Source organism: Lepisosteus oculatus, chromosome 8, assembly GCF_040954835.1.
Source record: "Lepisosteus oculatus isolate fLepOcu1 chromosome 8, fLepOcu1.hap2, whole genome shotgun sequence".
Taxonomy (NCBI): Eukaryota; Metazoa; Chordata; class Actinopteri; order Semionotiformes; family Lepisosteidae; genus Lepisosteus; species Lepisosteus oculatus.
In genome coordinates, this window is record NC_090703.1 from 18174256 (window position 1) to 18198820 (window position 24565).

The following is a 24565-nucleotide window of genomic DNA, read 5'->3' on the forward strand; positions in this document are numbered from 1 at the left end:
CAACAGTACCATATGCACTAATACATAGGTTTTAGCTGTTGCAGTCAGCACTGCTTTACATCATTTTGCTGTAGAAATGTCGTGTTCAATTCAGAATTTGTAAGGCGCTTAGGGTTTGACAGAATAAAACACCTGTTTTAAGAAGTGAAACATTAAATATGTTTCATGTGTGCCTTTAATTGTTTTAAGAGCTATGTTTTATATTTTGAAATACTCAGCAGCTTGACTTCATACAAAGTTTGCTCATTAGTCTCTTCCCTTGTTGGCTGCAGTTTCATTTGTAATAACTAGTGCCAGCCAGAATGACTATATTTCTTCATTTATGCTAGCATTATCTTTAGAACTATTCCCTGCCTGCATTTTTGTGAAAAATGAACTTGACTTGTTTTTGTCTTGTCTTATGAACCTATGTAAGAATTGCCCTACCATAGTAAAATGAACACGCCCTGAAATAAAGGAAGGCAGCCAAGTTTTCATACAGTATTTCAGTATTTGCAAATATCATTGTTTCTTAACTGTTTGTGACATGCCCAGTACAATTTGTAAGGAAATGTTACTGAATCCAGAGGTTTACGTGCTCCATTTTGTGTATGAGATTTAATTTTGTTGGCTTTATTACTCCTTGTGTTAACAGAGCAGATCATTGTATTATGCTATATGTAGACATAGATATACATCTCATGACGGTCCAGAATTCCCATCTTTGTTTGGTATTTACTGTACAGGTCATCCTACTTTTAATTCTACAGATATTTTGCATTATGAGGTCAACAGACAACTTTAAATTGTCCCTCATGCGCAACTCTGATTTGCATGTATGTGTGATTGATTGTGTGAGTGTATGTCCTGTAATGGATTGGTATACCATGCAGAGTGTAGTTCTCAGTCCCTGTACCTGCTTTAGGTTAGGCTTTAGTTTGCCTCTAAGACAAGAGCTTCTTAGAAGGTTTTATGAGTATGTAAGGAAGATGGATGGATGGTAATAGCAAAAACTAAGAAACAAAAACTTGCTGTAAGGGGTAATGATTATGGAAACACAGTAAATTAAAAAAAAACTTCCTCTCATAGTCATGTGAACAAAGACCTGTACAATACTGCAGGACTTTACCATAAAGAATGGTGCATGCATCATTTCTTGTTTCCCTGTCTCAAGCATGGCAGTAACCCATTATGAGAAAGAAGTAGAATTAAATGGGGATTTGTGTTGATTATCCTAATACTTGTTTTGTAACGGAATCAACAGTACTGGATGGAGTACAGAAACAGGATCACTTACAAGCTGTGGGCTCAAAGTATATATGCTGGGTGGCTCCAGTGGATTAAGAAGAGCCTGGTCGGTAGGTACATTAGTATATCAGTTGACTGATGCATTTAAATTTAGAAAGAAGGCATTTGCTACTACACCAGAGAGTTTGTTAGACCTATATATATAGGAACAAGTTTAAATGTCATAGCAAAAGTAATTTGTAAGCCATATGTACATGTCAGTCATAATAATATCCCTTGGAATGAAGACAGAGTTTATGCTGAGCTGCTGGAATTCAGGGATTTCATTGTTCAAATGAAATTAAATCCACTCATTGTTTCAGTCTAATGTTGGATTTATAGCAATATACATACAAACCAAGAAAGGAATAAGCTTTTGTTTGGCTTAAATGGCATGGGGAAAATCAGCTTGGTTTATGTATTTATTTTTCTGCCTATGCAAAGGATGGGGGGGGGACTTATCTGCTGCTTGATATCATGGTGAATGTGAGAGGCATAGTAATTTTGTTTTCAACATGAAGCTCTTTATTGTCCAAGATTGAATTCCTTATCACTTTATGGTTGTTAGTGCCAAGGCTGTTTGTAGTTTTAGTAAAGGAAAAGGGGGAAAGCAAGTATCCGAGTGCCAAACAATTGGAGACAGTCTTCTTACACACAGGAACATTTAAATTAATCTCTTTGCTTCTAGAAGGTTTATGCTGTGTTTCATTTCATCCTCCTGTACATTTGATTTTCAGCTACAATTAAAAATATTCTCGTACTGCTTTAAATTATTTAACTTTATAAAATGGTGAAAATGTTTAAATCTGCTATTTTTAAATTTAGTACGTATAATTATGAAACATCTTCTTTTGCTATTCTTTTGGTCTCAGATGTTTATTTTCACAAGTAATTTCATGAACTGCACTCTTATTTCAAATGATACCATGATAGTTAAGCAATGAGGTAACTAATGAGTCTTATTTTATGAGCCTTATTTGAAAAGTTGCTATGGAGATTTTATGGCTGACAATGTTTTGACATTTTGTGCTGTTTGTCATGTGTTTGGGTTACAATGTTATTGTAGCATTCCATTTCTTCTTGTGGAAATGCAATAACAAATTTTATTCTTAGAAGCAGTAAAATTAAATTCTAAATGTCCAGCGTCCAGTTTGTGGCAGTTTTTCCCCCACTCAAAAACAATAACAGAATTGCTCCTGGGCTTAAAAAATAGTGAAGAGAATTTCACTTAGACTTTGGAGAAACTCTATACGGCATTTTTTTCTTATGAAATGAAGCCTGCAAGCTTTTGACACACCAAACCAAAGTGCGGGAAAGGATTGGCAAGTTAAATCCTTGTGGGTCCTGAAGCAGATCAAATGATGTGTGTAGCAAAGCCTTCTTGCTTCCTGTCTGAATTATAGATGACTGGTAAATTCAGTTTAACTGTTAAATCAGGTGTAAATGGACTGTAGCTGGTGAAGGCAGGGTAGCTCTGCTTAGCTGAATTTACAAGAGAAGAGGTCAGTGAAATAGGGCTGAGTTCCTGCTATCATGTAATCACTGTCTCTTTAACCTGACATCTGTTAACAGCAGTGACTAAATGTCGCCCACACAGGCAGAGCAAGTCGGTGCTTGTAGAAGATACTTAATTTGATGAAAAGTTCAACTGTGTTAAACTCAATTAGTGTTTTCTAATTCATTCTAACTTGTTAAATGTGTGGTTAAGATGAGATTGGGAGGGCTGAGGATTTTCTTATTACTATTTCTTTTGATCAGATATGACTTTTTATGACTTCCAGACAAGTAGCGCTTTTGTAGGAGAGACGATGAGCATGAAACTAATGTGTGTAGATGGTGGGGCTTAATCAGACGGGCATGAGATGTGAATCTGTTTTGCAAGTTTTCTAGAGGAAATTAATCTGATGTGCTTTGGAAACCTAGACATTTCTGACCACCCTGCTGCTGTTATTCCTTTTAAACCACGGAAGTCTAGTTTAATTAATGTTCTCTAAATTAGATGGAATGAAACTTTTTGCTGTCTGAGCAGTTCCTTGGGATAATTCAAAGCTTATGTATGGCTGAGATGTATGGCTCAGTTTGCATTCACTGCCTGAAGCCTCTTGCCTTTGGTTTCACCATCTCTTTTGCACTGCCCTCCTGGAAAAAGCTGTGCCATTTAGCTTCAGCTTCAGTACGTTTCTTGTTTAGTCCTTTCATATCTGGCTCAGCCTCTGTGAAAAATTGAGGTGTTTTGTTTGATGGGCAAAAAATTCTGACTTTGGACTTAAAATCTAAAGTTCAACTTCATCTTAAAATTGAGTAACAAAATCCTTGATCTTTCCTTTCTCAGTACGTCTACAGCAATGTATATAATTATGATACATCACTACACGCAAAACGCAAAAACCTGTTAACAGAAAACTGCAATAATGGCAGAATGACAAAATTATTAACAGTTGATTAGATGAAATGCCAAAAAGGAAGTTCCCACCAAGAAAGATTGTTTAATTAAAAAAATTTAATGGTTCTCAATTCCCTATATCTACAACACACCTAAAGAGCAATAGGCTTACAAAATTTGAGAAAGACAACGGATTGTGCCTGGGGCACTCTTGCAACTGCCAAGAGTGAGGTTATCGTCTTTGAACGTATAATTGCTCAGCTGCTGTTTTAGTTTATTTTGTACTGTAAGAAAAAAATGATTTGAACTTGTTTTTATGTCTGTAATTTAGCTAAGAGGTCACGTGGAGGGCTGTCTAAATGTGTTTTGCTGGCTGTATTTTAGCATAATTCAAAATTAACCACCTGCTGACTCAGATATATCCAGAAAGCCTTCTGATTTCTGTAAACCTTTTACAGGATGTCATCAGTGCTGAATGTTATCATCCTGTAAGTGCGTGTTGTAAATCACATTTAAGAATATTAAGAAGGAAGAGTATTTTCTGGAATTGTAATCCACCTCATATTTAGTGGACGAGTTATGCGCCGTTTTTATCAATTTATGAATTCTTATTCATTTCACATACTGCTGACGTGCCAGACAGCTCAACACTTGTCAGTATGGTGATTCAGGGTCTCTGTATGCTGTTGTCAGACAATGTTTCAATTTTTTATGTTTTCACCATGGAAAGACTATCATTAGGACTTGTCACTGTGGTCATTTATGGAACTAATTCAGGATACAATATGAAGTTTAACTAAATAGCAGTTTGCAGAAGTACATGTGACTTTAAAAGTGTTTTTCTTACATATACTTGTTTGATACTGGAGTTTATTTAATGTAAACAACTTTTTTTTTTAAATAACCACAAAAGAGCTACCTCACGTTTTTTTCTTGTAAACGGATTAGTTAAACTGCGGAATGTATTTTACTGTATGTACAGTGTCTGCAGTTTTAAGTATTTTGTTTCAGACCACAAGACTGCTTTCTGGTGCAATAGTCTTATTGGATCTTTTTAATGTGGCTTAATCTCCTTATTCATTCTTTTAGGTAAAAGTGATGATGCGCATCTGCCCTTCCCAAGGTGGGAACGAAACCTCCGAATCCATGTCCTTCCTCAAAGTAGACCCTCGCAAGAAGCAGTTGACCCTTTATGACCCCTCTGCCAATGGACACACAAACTCAGGTCACAGGCGAGCTGTTGTGGCAGCCCCAAAGATGTTCGCCTTTGATGCAGTTTTTACCCAGGATGCCTCACAAGTAAGCAAAAAAAAAACATTTCTGAAATTGACTTATCAGTCACAAGTACATCTCTGGTCCCTTCCTAGAAAAACGGTGGGGCTGGATGTAATGTGGCAAACACAGTGCCGGACCGCAACATCCTCCTAATTTCAGGGTAGCAGCAGCTGGCTCTTTTCGAGTGCTGTAGTGATTTGAATTCTATCCAGGGTCTTATAGTATGTAACCTCAAAAACTAACTCACAGCTAGGGTTCAGTAGAGGGAAAACCAACCTGAAACGAAAGGCTGGTTTCTAGCCTTTACTCTTTAAACCCACCTATGTGGGTATTTTGTTGCAGATGGCAACAGTTGAACCTGTGTGAGGTTGAAAAAAGGAAAATCCTGCCAGGAATTGTTGCAATAGCAATATCTTTAAATAGGCATGACCATGACCATATGGTTCTGTAGGGAACCATAAGTTTCAGATTGACCGTATATTCTTAGAAGAAATATAGAACCAGGAGGTTTGCTAACTTTTTTTATCTGCAGCAAAGGCTTGTTTTTGTAAGCTTCTCTGAGGATTCAGAGCTTGCCTTCAAGGCAGTGCTCATATCTGGTAGGAGATGTACAAGGAGGAGTTAATTTTAAAAAACAGACAAGGGCACTGCTTGCATTGCAGGTGGGAGCTCCTCCATGCAGCAGGATCTGTCTGAAAGCTAAAACAGAATGCTGTACATATTCTAACATGTATTACTTGAATACTGTTTTGTGAAGAATTGACAGAAGTACCTGCCTATGAAATGTCATTGCTGTGAGCAAGAAATTTGATAGCATGCTGTCAAAAACTTAAACACATGATCAACTTTTTTTTCTTGATGCCCTCTTGATGTTATTTTCTACTGTGCTGTTAATAGCTTCATTTTCATTTTTTTTTATTTTTCTAGGCAGAGGTGTGCTCAGGAACAGTAGCTGAAGTCATCCAGTCTGTCGTGAATGGTGCTGATGGTTGCATATTCTGCTTTGGTCATGTCAGACTTGGTAAGCTCTTAAATTTGTTACAGTTAATTACTGTGTCAGCCCTATAATTACATGCTGTCAATTCGTGGAACAATAAACTTGCTGTGTGTGTGAATGGATTAGAACTCCTGTCTTTAATTGACTTTGCAAACTTAACACATTGTATGTCCAAATGGAAGTTCCCAGCATTTATTCCACAAGATTGTAACTCATACATTAGTTGATGGAACCATTATTTCAGCAACACAGGAAGATGCCTTTATTATAAACTTCCTTAAAAGCCTACAAAAGATGTGTTGTTCACTCAGGTGAATTGTGGAGTTGCAGAGAGGTGGGGGGTGGGGATAAAACATACAATAGTTGTAAGAGAATGCCTTTCAGGAAGCTTTTCAATTAACCCCTATGGTACAGTGTATTTGAAGTGCTACAATTTTAAAGCTCTTGCTTGTTATGCGTTTCTGTGTTTTGCTAATGTGTCACTGTGTAACAACAATACAAGCCTTAGAAATATTGAAACATCCCCTGTCTCCAGACAGGTTTTGAAAATGCATATTTTTTCCATAAAACAGTGAATTAAATATTATCTCGGCAACAGAATCATTGGCGAATATAAAGGCATTCTAGTATCTTTGTGTGTCTGTACGCATGCCTGTGGTCCGTTAATACAAAGAGCCTTGTTTTTTCACTTTCATTTAATTTTATGCGGTATTGACTAAAGTAGTTGGAAAATGGATGACTGGATTTTCATTAAAAAAGTTATAAGAAGGTGTGTAATGTGATCAAGGCTCTTGTTCAAATTAGTGGCCTCATCTAGTGCATAAGTTAGATTTTAGGAGTGCACTGTCATATCTTCTCAAATACTTTTATCCTGATTTCTGAGGAAATGCATTGTTGAACGTAAAATTTGCCCATTCAGTCTACAGTACATTGGCAATGTGAGCACCATGTCAGCAGCACAGCAAATCACTAGGCTCTGTATGCTGTGCTGTTTTTATGCTTTAGTCTATTTTTAAGGTTTTTGCACAAAGTGAGCAAATAAGGATTTTTCTAGGAAATGTAATAGAGGAGTCAATGAGATAAAACAGTGACCATCTTCAAAATTATTTTTAAATTGTGAACACTCCCACTGAACTGATCCAGTTACAGAAGTGCTGTCACCCCCCTTAGTAATCCAGAGAGTGTAAAACTCAGCCAGGGCAGAAAACCTGGTTTGGTGCAGTGTAGTTATCTGTTAGCTAGGGAGTGGCATTGTGCATGTTTGGGGCCCACAGTCGACTGGGATTGAATTCCAGCATGGCTGGAAGGGAGCTACATTCCTTATACATGTTAAATTGTTCATGTCATGAGATGGTGCAGGAGTGAATTCTGAGGTGTGGGCACCCTCAAATTCCGAGGTACTCTAACTGATTTGTCTGTCACCTTGTCCTGGCGAATTTGGCACATGACAGTGTTAGTAAGATTTAAAAAGTATTCTGAATAATACATATCCATGACAAGCCCATGTGTTTTTCAGAAACTTCAGAAAGAAAAGCATGCTGTTGTACTTATTCATGAATGCCGTACACTTCTATGTGTCTTTATTTGTACACTGTTATTATAGAATATGTATAAGTAGCATATAGTAATGGTATAGTCTAAAATGTGTATGATGTAAAGAAACTTCTTTTAATCAAAATCTGTCTAAAAGTAAGTGAAATGTATAGAATAGAATTTGCTGCTGATATGCCTTACAAAGCTGCAGTTGTGATGGATTCACCTCCCAATTCTCAGGTAAAACCTATACGATGATTGGGAAGGATAATACCACCCAGAACCTGGGCATTGTCCCCTGTGCCATTTCCTGGCTGTTCAAGCTAATCAATGAGCGCAAGGAGAAGACAGGTACACGCTTCTCCATCCGGGTATCTGCAGTGGAGATCTGTGGGAAGGATGAGACACTTAAAGATTTGCTATCAGATGTGGCTAGTGGAAGCCTCCAGGATGGCCAGTCTCCCGGTATCTATCTACGTGAAGACCCTATCTGTGGCACCCAGGTACTCCTTTTCATGTTTTCCTTAGACGTAAAGGGTCAATACAGCGCTCTCTGCCAGTCTCTGTGTGGTTGCCAGTTTCTCTCTGTACGTTTATAGATGTATAAAGCTAATGATATAAATGCCAACCAGTTGCATGGTTATCTGTAGCAGGCTCTGTGTGATGGTCAAGACCATGTAGACAATTTCTGATTTGTATTTGTGCTTGCTCTGCTTTGTAGTTTGCATCTAGAATTAGTTTAGCAATGTCATGTCAAGATTCCTCATTTTGATATTTAGGAGCTCCATTAATCAACTTATCTCTTAGTCTGGCCATATTGAATATCCGATTTTTCTGCATAAAACAGTTTTTCTGCCATTCATTTTCTTTCTTTACATAAAGAAATCAATACGTAAACTAAAATCTGATTCTTTTCATTGGCTAATGTATCAATACCTACCTTTGTATTTATCTGTCTGTCAGCATTTGCTTGTGAATATCACCACAGTCTTGTCTCCAACTTTCCCCATATAACTTCAAATCCATACACCTATCATTATTTGTAGGCCTATTGCAGCAGTAATCTTCAGGGCAGCTTTGAAAAAAAAATAGACAGGTGTTTCCTTCAGATGTTGTTTATGTGGACTAAGACTTCAAAGCCCCAGCCATGCCTTCTGAAGCATCCTCTTGTTAGAGGCATAGAAACTGGGCTGCTCCATTAATATTTGCTCTGTATTCCTTCTGCGTTTTAGCATTCCGGGAAGTGTCATTGCCTGTGCTTTTCCATTACCTTTCTTAATCCCTCTCCCTCTGTGTGCATATTTGTTTCTCTGATTGCCCAGGAGACCTAATCTAATGGGCAAGAAATATGTGCCTGGGTCCAATTAGCAACCTGTTCTTCTCTTCCTTTCTCTCTCATGCTCACTCACTTTGCTTCTCTCAGCTCCAGAATCAAAGTGAGCTCAGGGCCCCCACTGCTGAAAAGGCTGCCTTTTTCCTTGATGCAGCCATCGCTGCAAGGAGTACCAGTAAGCCCGATTGCGACGAGGAAGACCGGAGAAACTCCCACATGCTCTTCACCCTGCACATCTATCAGTACCGCATGGAGAAAAGTGGCAAAGGAGGAAGTAAGGCATTTTGCTAGTTGTTGAATTGTTTTCATAAGTTTGCTGATCACTATCATTTTATGCGTTATTCATCTGTGCAACTAAGTGTTTTGATACAAAAATACTGATGCAGTCAATACAAGTGCCACCTTTTCAGCTTTTTCGAAAGGAATATTTGGGGGATCATTTTCCACATGCAAATTTAATGCTCAAATCTGAAAAGTATGTATTTCCTTTGGAAATATTGTCCTTGGAGACTATACTGAGAGTGCCATTTATTTTCAGTGGATCATGCTACAAAACATTATTTACTTCATGGTAACAACTTCCCTTTAAAAGACATATTGGGGGTTCATATATTATTTTGACTTTTGATGATACCACTGTCATATTCTTCTAAAATATAGCTTTCATTTGTAGCTCTTGCCCCATGTGGTACCAAAAATCACTTTACTGTTAGTGTTACAGGTGAAAATCTGTAGCCTGACCGTGGAGATGTAACAAATTAATGTAGTGTAAGCGTATTAAAAAAAAAAAGATGTTTCACCTAAAATATGAACTTTTGTTAATGAAACTGACATGAGACAGACATTCTGAGATGTCTAATTCTGTTAGATGTAAAACTACCGGAATGGCAAAGTATATCTTTTCTTATATTATTTATAACTGACAATCTTGGATGTAGTGTAGACTAGTCAGAAAGGCTGGAAACCTAGAGTGGAAAAGTGAACACCATGTAGAAAGGCATGATGGCATGAACAACAATTTCAACTACATCTTGTCAGCTTAGTTTAACAAGCAAGACTTTCAAGCTCTTACAAGCCTTTGTTCAGTGGCAGCATGAAGAAAACACTCTGATTTCTACACCAGCGTAGCAAAGCTGTGTATTGACACAGCTGAGGACATATTTCACACACATCAGAAGATGTTAATGCTGATACTTCACAAAGGGGAGTGTGTGATGAAAAGTCCAATATTTCCATTTATCTCTCACTTTATCAGCTAAAAGAAAAATGAATGAGCTTTGTTAGGACCAATCAATAAAGACCCTAACAAATTTAAAAGAATAATGAAACAAGGATAATCCTTTTTTTCCCCCGTCAGCACTATTTAAGTTAATAACATATTGTCGGTACCAGTCATTTGAGAAAATCTTTACATTCAGTCCATCATTAATATTTTGCTTTTCGCTCTCTTGTTGGTTTGGTTGTGCTTGTCATATGAATAAACATGTATATATAATAAGTCTTGAGACCGCTTACACCATGAATGTTTGCTTGCTCCCAGAGAATCAGAGACTTTGAAAATACAAGGGTAACTTGCATGTGGTGGCTAAAAATAATTCATTTTCACTGTTATCTATTTGGTTTCTAGGACAGTACAATTTCTTTTTTTATATATTGGTAGCCAGTTTTCTCCTGCAGTAAAACTGTAAAGGAATACAGTATCAGAACCAACAGGTTTCATTGAAAACCTTTTTGTAGTTACCTGTGCTGAAGATGATTTTAGTATCTCCTATATGTGTGGATATGTATGTTTATTATTTTAAGGAATACTATTCTGTCCCTTTCTATGGAAGATTTTAATTTTTTCTCCTACCAAACCAAGATAAATTATTAGAAATTCTCTGTGAACTTCGTGGTTTCTATCGGATGGAAATGAAAGACTTATCAAACTGTTAAAGCTCTCTACGAGCAACATTACTCAGTAATTGGGGCAACATTGCTCCAAAAGGCTATGGAATATTTTGCTTTAATAATTCCCTTTGAGGAAAAAATCCACTTGTTATCTTTGATGTGCATTCTAAATAGTTAAAATATATGTACTTTTTAATTGAAGCTCAGTAGTAAACAGGGAGCCTTGTCTGTCACTCTTGGCCTCCCATGTGTTTTTTTTTAATTTTCTGCCTAGTGCAGTAAGTACATTGAAAGAGATAATCATATGTTTATGGTTGTCTGGAACAGCTTTAGTTAAACTGCGCATCTTTACCTATATTTGAATCATAGAAGGCTCAGGCTTACTCATGAATGAATCAGATGTACATTTGTTCTTTGGGTTTAGAATGACCCATATCTGATAAAAATACATATAAACTATTGTTCTTTATTCATTCTTAATTGTGTTTGGTAGTGTCGGGGGGACGCAGCCGTTTGCACCTCATTGACTTGGGGAGCTGTGAGAAGGTGTTGAGCAAAAGCAGAGATGGAGGAGGAGGCCTTTGTTTGTCTTTGACTGCTCTGGGCAATGTCATCCTAGCCCTGGCCAACGGAGCTAAACACGTACCTTACAGGTTGGTAACCAGTGGCTTAACTGTGTCGGTTAGTATAACAATCATGGGAATACAAATGTGAGAATGAAGATAAGGTGAAAAACATAGAGAGGGCCAAGTTTGCGCTTGTTTGCCTTGACAGTTTTATAGCTTTCCTAACGCCCCACGGTTCTTGGCCCTCCACTCACAGCAAAAGAACATGATAAACTGTTTAAGCTGTTTATTTTCACATAAAGTCAGAATGGAAAGGAAAATTGAAGAAAAGGGGTAAATCCATAGATACAGAAAGTTATTGATAACTTTTGGTCCCAGTAAAATGCTGGATCCTGGAAATTGGCTGGGTTATCGTTTATCAGTTCTCTTCATTAAGTAGGTGGAAGAGGTATACAGATTGTTTGGATAAAGGATAAATGTAAAACGAGTGAAACTGGTTTTGTTTAAACATGGTGTGACTCAAGGAGGAGAAAATATATTGTTATATATTATTTATAGCAACTTGGGTGTGTTTAAAGATGCGAAAGAAAAATAAGCTATTTTGCATCCTTGTTCAGGTATATATGCTTCCTTAATTTATGTATAGATGGCTAATATAAAATTATATATTTTTTTCCATTTAATTTATATTATTTCCTTCAACTATGCTCAGACAAAATGAGGTACAGAGTGAGAGGTTTGCCATTTCTTTGAATAAATTGGTGTATTTTTAATGTGTAATTCAGGGACAGCAAGTTGACTATGCTGCTGAGGGAATCTTTGGGGAATATCAACTGTAGAACTACAATGATTGCTCACATCTCTGACTCACCAGCCAATTATGCAGAGACACTCACCACTATTCAGTTGGCATCACGGATACACAGAATGAGAAAGAAGAAATCCAAGGTTAGTCTGTTCTGTTCTTACCTTCTTGGTCTGGTTTTCTTGGTACAAGTATCGTAGACTCTCATAAAATGCTAAAATTTTCAGCATTTTATGGTGCTGTAGTCCCTACCCCTAAGGTATTATACCATTGAACTATGCAAATTACTTTTCTGTATAAACTATGCAACAGTTACTTTTTATGTAGAAACCCACATGACAGAAAAGTAGTTTTATAGAAATAAATACATTACATCAGTATACTGAAGGAATATTTCTATGAATTTTAAGGACATTTTTGTGGTGGAATTTAAATTTCATAGTGCTGTTTCAATACTATATATCCCAGAAGCTCTTTCAAATGGCTGAAATACATTCCATTTAATTGCATTGACCTTACTTTTATACTGGTCATTTCCTTAAATTTCTTACCTTTAAGAATATTTAATAGTTTTTTTTCTTATAAATTAATTATATTTAGAAATAAAATAAGCTTATCTTATCTTACATTAGATAACTTAAAATTAAAAAATATAATAATTGTGATTTTAACCTCAATAAGAAGGTAGAAAATAAATAAATAGAAAGCCATCAAATGTGTATTTTTTCAATATTCATTTTTTAATCTTTTTATAGTATGCATCCAGTTCTTCTGGTGGGGAGAGCTCATGCGAGGAGGGTCGAATTCGACGACCGCCTCACCTTAGACCATTTCACCCACGCACCATTGCCCTGGATCCAGACCTCCCAACACTAGTCTCCAGTGACCCCGACTACTCTTCAAGTAGCGAGCAGTCCTGTGACACAGTCATCTATGTGGGGCCAGGAGGTGCTGCGCTTTCTGACCGAGAGCTCAGTGACAATGAAGGTCCTCCAGCTTTTGTTCCTATCATCCCCTCACTAAACCGGAAACGTTCAAAAGAAGGCCCTTCAGGGCCACAGAGGACTTTTGATCGGGACCACTTTAAGTGCAACACTTTTGCCGAGTTGCAAGAGCGTCTGGAGTGCATTGATGGTAGTGAGGAACCTTCTGCTTTTTCGGTTGAGGAACATCTGTTTTCAGTGAATGGGAGTCAGGCTGCCACCAGGACTGAGAGTGGAGCATCCAAACCAGGGAAAGAAGGAAATGTACTTGCCCCATGGACTTCTGTGAAAGCCGCAAATCAAGAAAGCCTTTCCCCTAAACGACCCCCCTGTTCTCCGGCTACTAGCCATCCATCAAGTAGCTCTTCCTTAAAGTCCAAATTGGATCATTCCAAATGGCCTGCTGGGGTATCAGAAGGAGAACCCTTGGATAATGTGAACCGAACAAGTGCAGATGGAGAAAAAGTGTTGGTCTCTGATAATTGTACAGGTGTATTGAAACAAAATGTCACCATGTTGCAAGAGCAAGCTTCTGAGCCTGTAGTGCGGGAAAAAGTCTATTTAAACAAAAGGCCGTTGCCAAAGCCTGCACCACCTCCTCCTCAGCTAAAAGAGTCTAGAAAACCTTGTCCTGAGGTCGAGAACAGTAGTGCAACCAGGACACCACCTGTGGGGATGAGCCACCAAGCTCTGAAAAAAACAGAGTCCAGGAATTCTCCAATGCTGGGTATGGGCCAACCCACAAGCAGAACTCCCATAGAAGTGAGCCATTTGCGCTCAACTTTGAGGGGAAAGTGTTTTGATAGGGATATACTGACAACCACAGTAACGCTTCAGCAGCCTGTAGAGCTGAATGGAGAAGATGAGCTGGTTTTCACCGTGGTAGAAGAGTTGTCCATTGGTGGTATAATAGACAATGGACGACCTTCTAGCATAATCAGCTTCAATAGTGACTGTTCCCTGCAAGCCCTTGCCTCAGGTTCCCGTCCAGTAAGTATTATCAGTAGCATCAATGATGAATTTGATGCATATACTTCCCAAGTGGCTGCCTCTGGAGTTAATATTGAGGTGGTTACCCCCTTACCAGAAGAACCATTTGCCTGCACTGGCAGTAGACGTTCTTCTATCAGTTCCTGGCTCAGTGAAGTGAGTGTGCAAACTTTGGAGACTGAAGGCAGCCAGTCCTCAGACAGCTTTTTACCTAAGTATTTAGATCCTGAAGGTACCTTCTGTTTGGATTCTCTTGGCATGTTTCATAAGGAAATGCTTTCCCCTCAAGACTTCAAGAGCTCTATGAATGACAGCGGCTTTTGCTTCTCAGAGTTAGATAGTGATAGTGCTGCTTCCAGCAAGCTTTCCTTGAGTATCAGCAAGTGCCCACCATCCCCTGAGTCTACCAAAGCAGCAGCCAAAAGTTCCAAGTCAAAGCTAGCCAATACTCTCAACACTTCCCAGGTCCCACTGGTTTCTCAAGTTGCTCACTCCAGTCTTCCCAGGAAAATGAAACCTACCTCATCAGTCACCCAGAATAACAGTAGCATTCAGAATTGCCATGAACTCCACCAACAGGAGGGCAAGTCAGACGACCCTTGGCTGCGCCTAGACAGTCATTTAGATTCTAAAATGACTGATTCAAGTTCTCCTGGCAAACTCCCTAGGAATGGCACAAGTGTCCCTGCCAAGAAACCAGGTGTGAACAGCAACAGTGTGCCTCGTCCTCCCAAGACACAGGTGTCTTCCTCATCCCAAAGGGTGGTAGATGGGTGTGAAAAATCAAACAGCAAAAAAGCGGAAGCTCCCAGCAAAATGCCACAGCTCAAAAGAGGGGCTACTACACTTGGCACAGTTCCAGTTATCCACAGTTCTTCAGATTCCAGAGGAAGTCAAGATAGTACTTTGGGAATGGGCAGCCTGAAATTCTCCTCTTTGGGGAAAAAGACAAATGTACAAAAAGCTAGCTTGCTTCCAAAGCCCGGTGGTACCTCACCTCCAGCTCCTCCTGTTCGCAAATCTAGCCTAGATCAGAAGAACCGGGTTTTGTTGCCACCCAGTGCCTTAAAACCTGTAGGACTAGATGCAGGAAAATCCACAGCACCCAAGGCAACAGCTGCAGAAGATGAGTTTGAGGTGAGGTTCAAAGTTGACTCCAGTAGTCACAAAACATCTAGCTTAAAGTCTGACTATGGTTCAGCCAAAGCCACATCAAGTCTGAAGCAACGTACAGCTAAAACAGACACTGGGCAGTGGTATGGCAGCCAGATGTCTCTTGAGAGATGTGACAGCTTAACTTCAGTGGGTTCCAAATCGCTACTTTGCAGAGAGAATAGTGGTTCCAGCTTGGGCAGCAACGGCAAATCCAGCAGGTCAGTGCCACGGCTTGGAGTGCCACCCCCTGCTTCCACCCCGACTGCTACCTCCCCACCTCCTTGTGCAGCACTGGGACCCTCAGGCAAGACTGGGCCAATCAAAGGCAGCGTGAACCCCAAGGTAGTCAGTATCAATGGAAACAAGACCCGCACTTTGTCATCTAGTAGCTCTAAATCCCTTAGTTCCTCTACCAAATCTCTTGCCCCATCAACAACACGGACTGCCAACCTACCTCCCAATGGGAAGACGCCTCCTCGGTCAGTACCAGGGGTCAATGGGAAGCCTGGAAGAGGCACGATCATGGGTACAAAGCAAGCCATCCGGGCAGCTAATAGTCGAGTCAGTGAGCTAGCGTCTGGGGGCTCTGGCAAACACTTCAGAAGCTCAGGGGACTCGGACAGTGGCAATGATAGTGGCGTGAACCTCAGTGACGACAAGTCACCTATTCCAATGTTGCCTTCTCCATATAGCAAGATTACAGCACCCAGAAGGCCACAGCGCTATAGCAGCGGACACGGTAGTGACAACAGTAGTGTACTAAGTGGGGAGCTGCCTCCAGCAATGGGTCGAACTGCCCTATTCTACCACAGTGGGGGCAGCAGTGGTTATGAGAGCATGATTCGGGATAGTGAAGCCACAGGCAGTGCCTCTTCTGCTCATGACTCCATGAGTGAAAGTGGAATGTCGTCTTCAGGCCGTACCAGGACATCCAAATCCCCAAAGAAGAGGTCAAATGGTGAGTGGTGCCAATTCTAATAATAATTCCATGAAGGATTTGCTGGAAATAAGTATCTTACCATAATTATTCTTGATTATTAATGCTGAATGAAAGGACACATTTTACCTTAAGCTGCCAACAAAATAATTAACACCTAAATATATAAGATAAGATAACTTTATTAGCCCTATATAATTTCTTGCATTAGGAATTTGTCTTTTTGCATACCCCAGCTTGTTCTCCATGAGACACACAGACAAGGAGAGAGAAGCCTGGGGTCAGAGCACAGGGTCAGCCATTGTACAGCAAACTTGGAGCAGTTGGGGTTAAGGGCCTTGCTCTGGGGCCCAACGGAGTAGGATTCCTCTGCTGGCCACAGGATTTGAACCTGCAACCTTCCAGCCACAGGCGCAGATTGTCACATAGATTCAAATGCACAAAATATCTTTTGTTTGGTTTTTTACATTTTATTTTAATCTTCCAATAGCATTTTTATCACAACATTATGGAAGCTGAATTTAAAAGTGGAAATCCCATATGGATGTAATTAACTTAACAGCTGATAAAATGAAAACATCTCAAGATTCACTTTGATGCTCTGTGCTAAAAGGTGTTCTAATTACAACTACAACACTGCTTTTGATGAGCTAATATGTGACGTTTTAAGTAAAACACCCTTTGTGACAAATGGAAGGTAAAGCAGTAACTATTGGAGTCTATAATCCTACTGGACTTTACTACTTCCCCATAAAAAGCTTTGATTTAAGCGTTATTGAGAAACAGCTATAAATACCTTCTGATTGCTTTTTGAAAAGCAGCCCTGTGAGTGTTTGCTGATTCAGGCACAGTGTAGTTGCTTTATGGAACAAGTGTCTTGCAGAATGTATCTACAGTAGGTTTCTGTTTTGATACAAAGGAACATGCACTTATGTACTGTATATATTTACTTGCCATGGTCTGTTACAGTGGCTTACCAGTTGGACATTTTTCTTTCAAATACAGGCTGCTTAGTATTAGCACAGAGCATGTCAGCTTCTCCATGCACATCCTGCATCTCCCATTTATTCTACAAATCAATAGCAACAGCTCTTTAAGATTGCACATATTTTTCAAAAAGGTATTACCTCTCTGACAGGTTGAATTTTTTTTTCCTTTGGCCCAAGGCAGTTTTTCTTAGATCTATAGAGAAGGTGTACTCTTTAAATTTCAATTGGATTTTTGTATTCTATCAGTAGTTTGCCTCCCTCCTTCTGAATGCTTGATGCATTTCTGCTCACTTAATATCTTTAGTGAGAAGAATGACAGTTTCAGGCAAGCCAACTGCTAAATGTATCTTGTAGAGATGATGGCACTTGGACAATGAAAATAAGAACAGCATGCCTTTGTAATATGGACTTAAATTTTTACTATGTGTCAGACGTTTATTTCTATGTCTTTATTTTGACTCTTAGAACATTGTTTTAGTCCTGGTTCAGAAGGTTCATGCATCTTATTGTATTTCTTCTGACTAGGACTATGAAAATAGATACTGTACCCATGGAAAAAGTCACCTCAAATTAACATTGTCTAATTTAATAATTAATCTCTGTGTCATGTGTTACAGATGTACAGTTTATCTACATTACACTTTAGACTACATGCAGGATTCTGTGAAGCCATAGATAGATTCATATACTATTGCTCTTATCCAAAAATAACATGCATGAGTTTTGATGCCTGCAATTGTGATACACAGCCAGTAACTCTTAAGTGCTTTCATAAGTTTCCTCATGAAGCCACAAAGTTATTTCTGAAAACCTTTATAAACCCTTGGAAGAAGTGGTTTCCAGATTTTAGATCTGTATCCTTAGCATTCATTTGTTCCCATTCCTGAACACTATTCAAAGAGCTCTTTCAAAGTAATCAAGACACCTTTCCTAAAGTCTTTCATTACTAAGCCTAGCCTATTATTGTTCAGAGTCTCAGGCTGAAAGTACCTGTAGATCCATATCCACTGAGTCAAAAAGCATGATCAAGTATTATGAAAATTAAGTCAAAACTAGAACACTGAGAACTGAGAAATGAGGCCGTTGAGTGTAAACTAGAAATAATGATACCATTTGCAGTTGCTACTCACTAGTTAGTTAGTTCTTAGTTGTTAGCTTCAGACTGAAAACCCATAGAACAGACTTTCCTCTAACTCAATGAGTGTTAGAGGATACATTTCTTTTAAGTATTATCATTTGTTACTAAACTGTACTTTACAAAAATGCAACTCTCTGTATCTAATTATATATATATATGTTTAATATTTTATAATAGTGTGATCTCTCTACTTTTTTGTATTTTTCCATGGTTTCTGATAAAAGGTCTCCAACGGCGGCGACTGATCCCAGCACCTTTGCCAGACACATCCTCTCTGGGCAGGAAGCCCAGCACCACAGGTCAGTGGGTGGACCTACCACCCCTGCCTGGGACTCTGAAGGAGCCCTTTGAGATCAAGGTCTATGAGATTGATGACGTTGAACGACTGCAGAGGCATCGACATGAAGATCCAACAGAGGTGAGCTGGCATTTCCTACAGACTGAGAGCTATCCAGAGTTACAGCATGCCTTTGACACAATGTGACAAACCAGCCATTTTCGTTGATTGTCACTACAGTTGGCAGTCACTTTCACAGTGTACGAGCACAATTTGACAATTCCTTGATTGTCAAAGCTTTCGCTCTATATTTTAAATATAGCTTAATATGTTGCTAGGATAATTAAAAAAAGTATTACTTTACCATATGTAATGCTAGTCCTTGCCCAACAATATTTGAACTGTAATCAAGCAAACAGAATGGTTTTGTTGAGAGAATACATTAGGTCTTCTTGCAATCACTTGGCTCTTGTTATAGAATACTGGGTGGATAAAATGTTTCGACTATTTCTGCCATCAGAATCCTAATGGAAAGAGCTTACATTCAAATAACTGTGAGTGCTACCTGCAGCCATATACTGGTTTGGGTGACTCTAAGAGAGAGTGCAATTGCTGTCTGTGAGTAATTAGCTTAGTTATAGTAGATTCGTGGGATAGTCAGGGTGTGAGATACATAAAACATAGAAATATGTTCTAGGATCTTGTGATAAAGCTTGCTGCTTGAACAAATTTTATGGTAATGTTTCCCTGGATCATTAAGTATTAAAAAAATGGGAGCTGTGAATTTGAAAAAAAATATTTATATGGTGGCATGATTTAATTGTAATTAGGACTAGATTATGTATTGTGCTTCCATGAAGAACCCAGAATGTCCTCCTCCGAGGTTTTATCAGGTGTTGCATTGGCCTATATTTCTCTGTAGCCCTTTGCCGCAACAGCTATGATGGCACATTTACCTTTTTCGCACATCAAGAATTACAGATGAAACATTATTTATAATTTTTTCCTCCTTGTGACTTTGCCTTCTCTCTTCTGTTTTTATCTGCAGCCATTCCAGGATGTTGAAAAGGTATGTTCGGAAACGTGTTGATATTCTAAAATAATTTCTTGCTGCGACAGACCTTGTTTTGACTGGGTCTTGGGATTTTACTAAAATTGAGAGAATATAGTCTAAAGTTAAGTTTTTTGGCATAGCCATTTTTCTAACACCAGTCCTTTCATTATGGATGAAAGTGCAGCTTTAAAGAACTGATGGCACTGTTCGTAAGAGTAGGGGTGTGTACTGTAATGTCATGGCAGCTAGTGTCAGAATTTGTCAATGTTAGATTCTACAGTGGAATTATGTACATAATCTGGCCTGTCTAAAGACCCCACTTCTCAAATGGTAAATCAGTTTGTCACTTCCCTGCTGTTTGATGGGGTTGCTGGCAAAAAGCAGTTCCCCTCCCAATATGTCACGTACATTGGGAATCTTTAGGATGAAAAGAACTATATCACTTCTGTTACTTTTGTATGAAATGAAGACTGATCTGGTATGTTCTTGATGAAGGCATATTGTGCAACAGGTCATTTGAGTGTGAGAAAGTATTCTCTTTTTTAGACAAATGCTTTAAGAATAAAACTAAGCATAAAAATGTAAGAGCTTCTTGATGATTTAATTAGGAATATACATTATGTATAACTAGCATATTGTTTAGTAATAATATTAGTATATATCTGGACTATGTGGTATATTGGAGCTTTTTTATCTTACTGTTATTAACTGTTTTATAAAATTAAGGTTACTATCTAGGACAAGGATAAGTCTAATATCTATTGTTCTTAATGTGTTTAGTATAAAACCATTTTATATTTAATCCTCCAAAGTTTTTTTTCTAAAGGCAAGAAACTAGGAATTAATATGAAGCTAGTTTAGCTAATTTAATGTGGAATTAAACAGTCTTATGTAGGAAGATCTATCTCTTTGGAGCTGCTGGCTTTCACTTAATTGGCTTTAATATAATAAGCTTTAATGCTCACAATGCTGTCTTCCTCTCGGATAATATGAAGCAACTGGGTAAAATTTAGCAGGCGTTGTTCCCCAAGTCCATATGGCTCCTGGTGTTTCCGCAGGGCCTGCTGTATTTCAACACCAAACTAAAGATGCTTGAGAGACGGCAGCAGCAGATCAGGGACGTGAAGGCAAAACACGAGATGTTGAAAGAAGAGCTGGAGAACACAAAGCAGAGGCTGATGATGGATCCTGGCAAGTGGATAGGAGAGTGTGAGTACATGCACATAGGCCTTTTCCTTCCATAACATTTCAAGAGCTATTGCCTAAAGACAAGTTTTAAATTACAGATATGATTTACTTCTTATTTTTTTATTCTCAACCTCTAATTTGTACTACAAAAATTAACTTAAAGGGCTGTATTGCTTCTGTATTGCAAAGGAGACAGCCTTTTGTGCGGTGTTTTGTGCTGGATTTATGAATGAGAAAGAATGCGATCAATGCTTTTTAAAAAAAAACAATCTGCATAGTACTGTTCAAAACGCCTTAAAGGGATGCCGCTGAATTTTATTATCTTGTAAAACAAGCATGAGGACGAAACAGGATTAAGTTTTAAATAGATTTTAATGTCAAAATGAAAAGTAGAAAAACAGTGTTCTGCTGTGGAGCTTTGTGTTTCTTTCTCTTTTTGCTTGTGGCCTTAATAACATTGTGGAATTTCCTTTGCGGCTTGCACACTGATGCAGCTTCCCATTTAAGTCTTTTACACAAGAGTATGCAAGAAACGTAATTTCCATGTTGGGAGCTGGATTCTTTCAGGAACTGTTGCATGACATGTCATTAAATTTAACAAACTTTGATCATTCGTTCATTTCACAAGCCCTGTAGCTCTTAAGAGAAGAACCCCTTTCCTTGTTATATGCATGGTATATCCATTTTTGTATGTTTCAGACATTTTTAATTATTTTGTTAAATCTGTAATTAAAATTGAGTTGTCATTTTCTACCATGGTTTCATGCTGTTTACATAATTTTCTCCCATCATTATACCCACATTAACATCAGGCAATATTTTTTGTTATATCACCTCAACACATTTGAGTAAAGAAGAGTGTTTGAGGTGTCTCTGTCTCTGGTTCCTTTCCTTTTTCTGTCTTGCAAATTAGTCAGCTACTTTTACTGGGAAAAGGGGGGAACACTCAAGCTGCAGCAAAGCCACGTATGGAAATGAAATCCCTCTAATACTTGAAAAAGTCAAGGCGGTAAAGGACTAAACCTGCTGTCTTCCAACCTTTGCATCACTCCCATTTACCAAATTAATATGGAATGTCAGACAAGTTACCAGCATTCAACTTTGCTTCAGTCAGATACATTTTGTGGGTACATTTAGACTGGTATATTATTGCAGTAAAGGAACAATTAAATGTAGTGTTTCTTTTCTTCTCTTTTCAGCATGGAATAAACTTTTACTTGTTCCTTTGCAGCCTACACATGCTGACACAGCTGCCTACTTGAACTATTTCATTGCACTAGATGCTTTAGAGGCTGTGCAGTGGCCCCCCTACTGTGAATATCCATAAAGATATGCCTTCACATAGTGGACACTTCTATTTCTCTCTTAACTATATTGTATACATAAGGAAAATCTGAGCCTAAACAAGTCTTGGAAATAAATACATCAAGACTATAAAATCAAGCAGCAAATCTGCTTAGACTTACACACTCACACTTATACCTGACAATATTGATGCCATATGTACCTTATATTCTATTGTGTAGCTGTATATTGTTCAAATGTAACAGCAGAGGAACAGCAATGGGGTGTGGCATAGAAAAATGTCATCCATATAACTCTTGAAGTTATCATCATCCCTGGATGGATTTCTGAAGGAAAGTTTTTTTAAAGGGAAACATCTTCATAGGCAAATGCTTCTTTTATCAGAAATTTATTTCAAATGACACTTACCATTCATGCAATTAAATATTGTATTAAAAAATTTAAATGATATGTATTTTGCGTTAATGCTATGATCAGTATAAAGCATTGTAGCCCACGTGAACTAAAAATATGCATTACACAAATTTTAGATAAGCAGCTATAGGGTTAAAAATACTGTGAACACCGTTTCAGATTTTCTTCTGGATCTTCAAAGTAGAATAAAACAATTCATGTGTCGTGGTACAATTGCAGCATTGTATGAATGTTGCAATTGATAGGGCTTTGTATGTCAAATTCTCTTCTTGATGTTAAGCTGTCAACACTTATAATATCAATACTAATATGTGCCATTACTGTCATGGCAAATACTGATTTGAGTGCATCATTTCATTAAACAGCTTTTAAATGCATTTGAACTTTGCAGTAAACTGTGAAGTACACACTTGTCTGTAGAATAGATTGTAATGCCAAGAAACAGTACAAGTGGGGAGGTCTTTTGAAGTAATGAATGAATTGAGTGCCAATGAAAAGAAACTACTTAAATCTGAGTCAAGACAGGGGTGCCCTAAGGTCATTCTTAGAGCTCCAAGTTTGCAGAGCAGATAATTTTAGACTTTCTTCAAAAAATGACATTATAAAGTTACCAGTAAGCTACAAAATGTTATTTCTTTTAAATTTTAAGTCAGGTCTAGGTCTTTGCAAATTACAATAAGTGGAATTACCCTGCAAAGCCCCACATTTGATCTTAAAATCTTAATGGATTATTCTATATACCTTTTTTAATGAGAATTTAAAATATACACAATGCATGGTATGATGGCTGACATCTTGAGCTTGACAGTAATTCTAAAAAATGTGTCTGCAAACCAGCAAAATAATTTAAGACTTACAGGACCATAAAACTGCATCAGGATTATGAACTCGATAACCCTAATGCTTATGTAAATATTAGGTGTATCTGAATCAAAAATGGCAAAACTTGGAAATTTATTGGGATCTTACTTAAACTCTGAAGAGCAGTAGTTACTAAATATATACATATGTAGCAATCTGTAATGATTTCAGACAAATAAAGCAAGGTTATGCAGACAAGTTGTCTTCTGATCATGGCTGCAGTGACTACAAGACGATTTTGATTTAATAAATATGGCAAATTAGAATTTTAACAAATTTGGATTTAAATATATATTATATAAGAAATTTGACCATATCCAAATATGAGAATATCAAATCACAGGTACATGCTTAATAGGCTTAATACATTAATTGACACGTTCAGTGAAATTAAGGAAGACCCAGAACCCCGAATACGGAGAAATAAGGTTCTGCCATCAGTGGTGAAATTCTCTGCAGTCTACATTTTCTTGCATCAGACCTTTCTCAGGGCAAGGTCCAGTGGCTTCAGTCCTTATATTGTAGAGTGCTGATGGTGGAAAAGAGTTCCAGAGATTCCAATGTTACTGTGTATAGATTGTCCAGGGTCTTTCGACCCTGACTTTTTAAGTGATTTTCTTCCTTGTGCTTCCAAATATAATGCCTTTTTAAATTTCCTCTAAAGCTCTCTTACTAAGTCCAACTGAATGTGCTTTTTGTAAAACTATATTCCGTGTTTTATTCTGTTGACCTGGTGAAAAATTACTTGTAGCACACCCTGCTTAAAAATAATTCTAGTTCTATGTTGGAAAATTTCATATTTTGCTTCCCAGTGTTCTTTTGGAGTGTCCATTGTTTTCTGGAGCATGTGGACATGCAAGGTTGACTCAAACCAGCAATTTATTGTGCAAGACATGTAATTCACTGCTAATTGCAGTAAGTGGTATTTATAATTTGTACATTGGTTGTCTGCAGAATTACCTGTTTTTCAATTACCATTTGAAAATCTGTCATTAGTTTGATGCTGTGTTTGCTTGTACTAAGCATGCACATTGTGTGTCATTTTCTGGCCATTTTTTTCTTTAGAATTTTCTGCCTAAATCCCATGTTGGTGTCATGTTTCTGACTTTAACAGTAGAACTGTAGGATTTAACAGTGAAATTTTATATGTGCTTCCTATATATGCTTGCTTAAAATTTGGAGTATTCTAGTGAATATCAAGCCATCTGAACATTAGAACTGTTTTT

At 38.0% G+C, this 24565-nt stretch overlaps 1 protein-coding gene across 6 annotated transcripts in view; it reads left to right on the forward strand.

The window, feature by feature from the left end:
- kif26aa (kinesin family member 26Aa) overlaps positions 1-24565 on the forward strand; it is a 132681-nt gene that overhangs the window by 104707 nt on the left and 3409 nt on the right. For all 6 annotated transcript variants that reach the window (XM_015350861.2, XM_015350862.2, XM_015350864.2 and 3 more), the window contains 10 exons: positions 4739-4948; positions 5852-5945; positions 7695-7957; positions 8878-9061; positions 11171-11330; positions 12029-12191; positions 12804-16134; positions 18465-18658; positions 19566-19586; positions 20630-20780. In XM_015350861.2, coding sequence (XP_015206347.2) covers positions 4739-4948; positions 5852-5945; positions 7695-7957; positions 8878-9061; positions 11171-11330; positions 12029-12191; positions 12804-16134; positions 18465-18658; positions 19566-19586; positions 20630-20780 — 4771 coding nt within the window. The remainder of the gene's footprint in view (positions 1-4738; positions 4949-5851; positions 5946-7694; positions 7958-8877; positions 9062-11170; positions 11331-12028; positions 12192-12803; positions 16135-18464; positions 18659-19565; positions 19587-20629; positions 20781-24565) is intronic.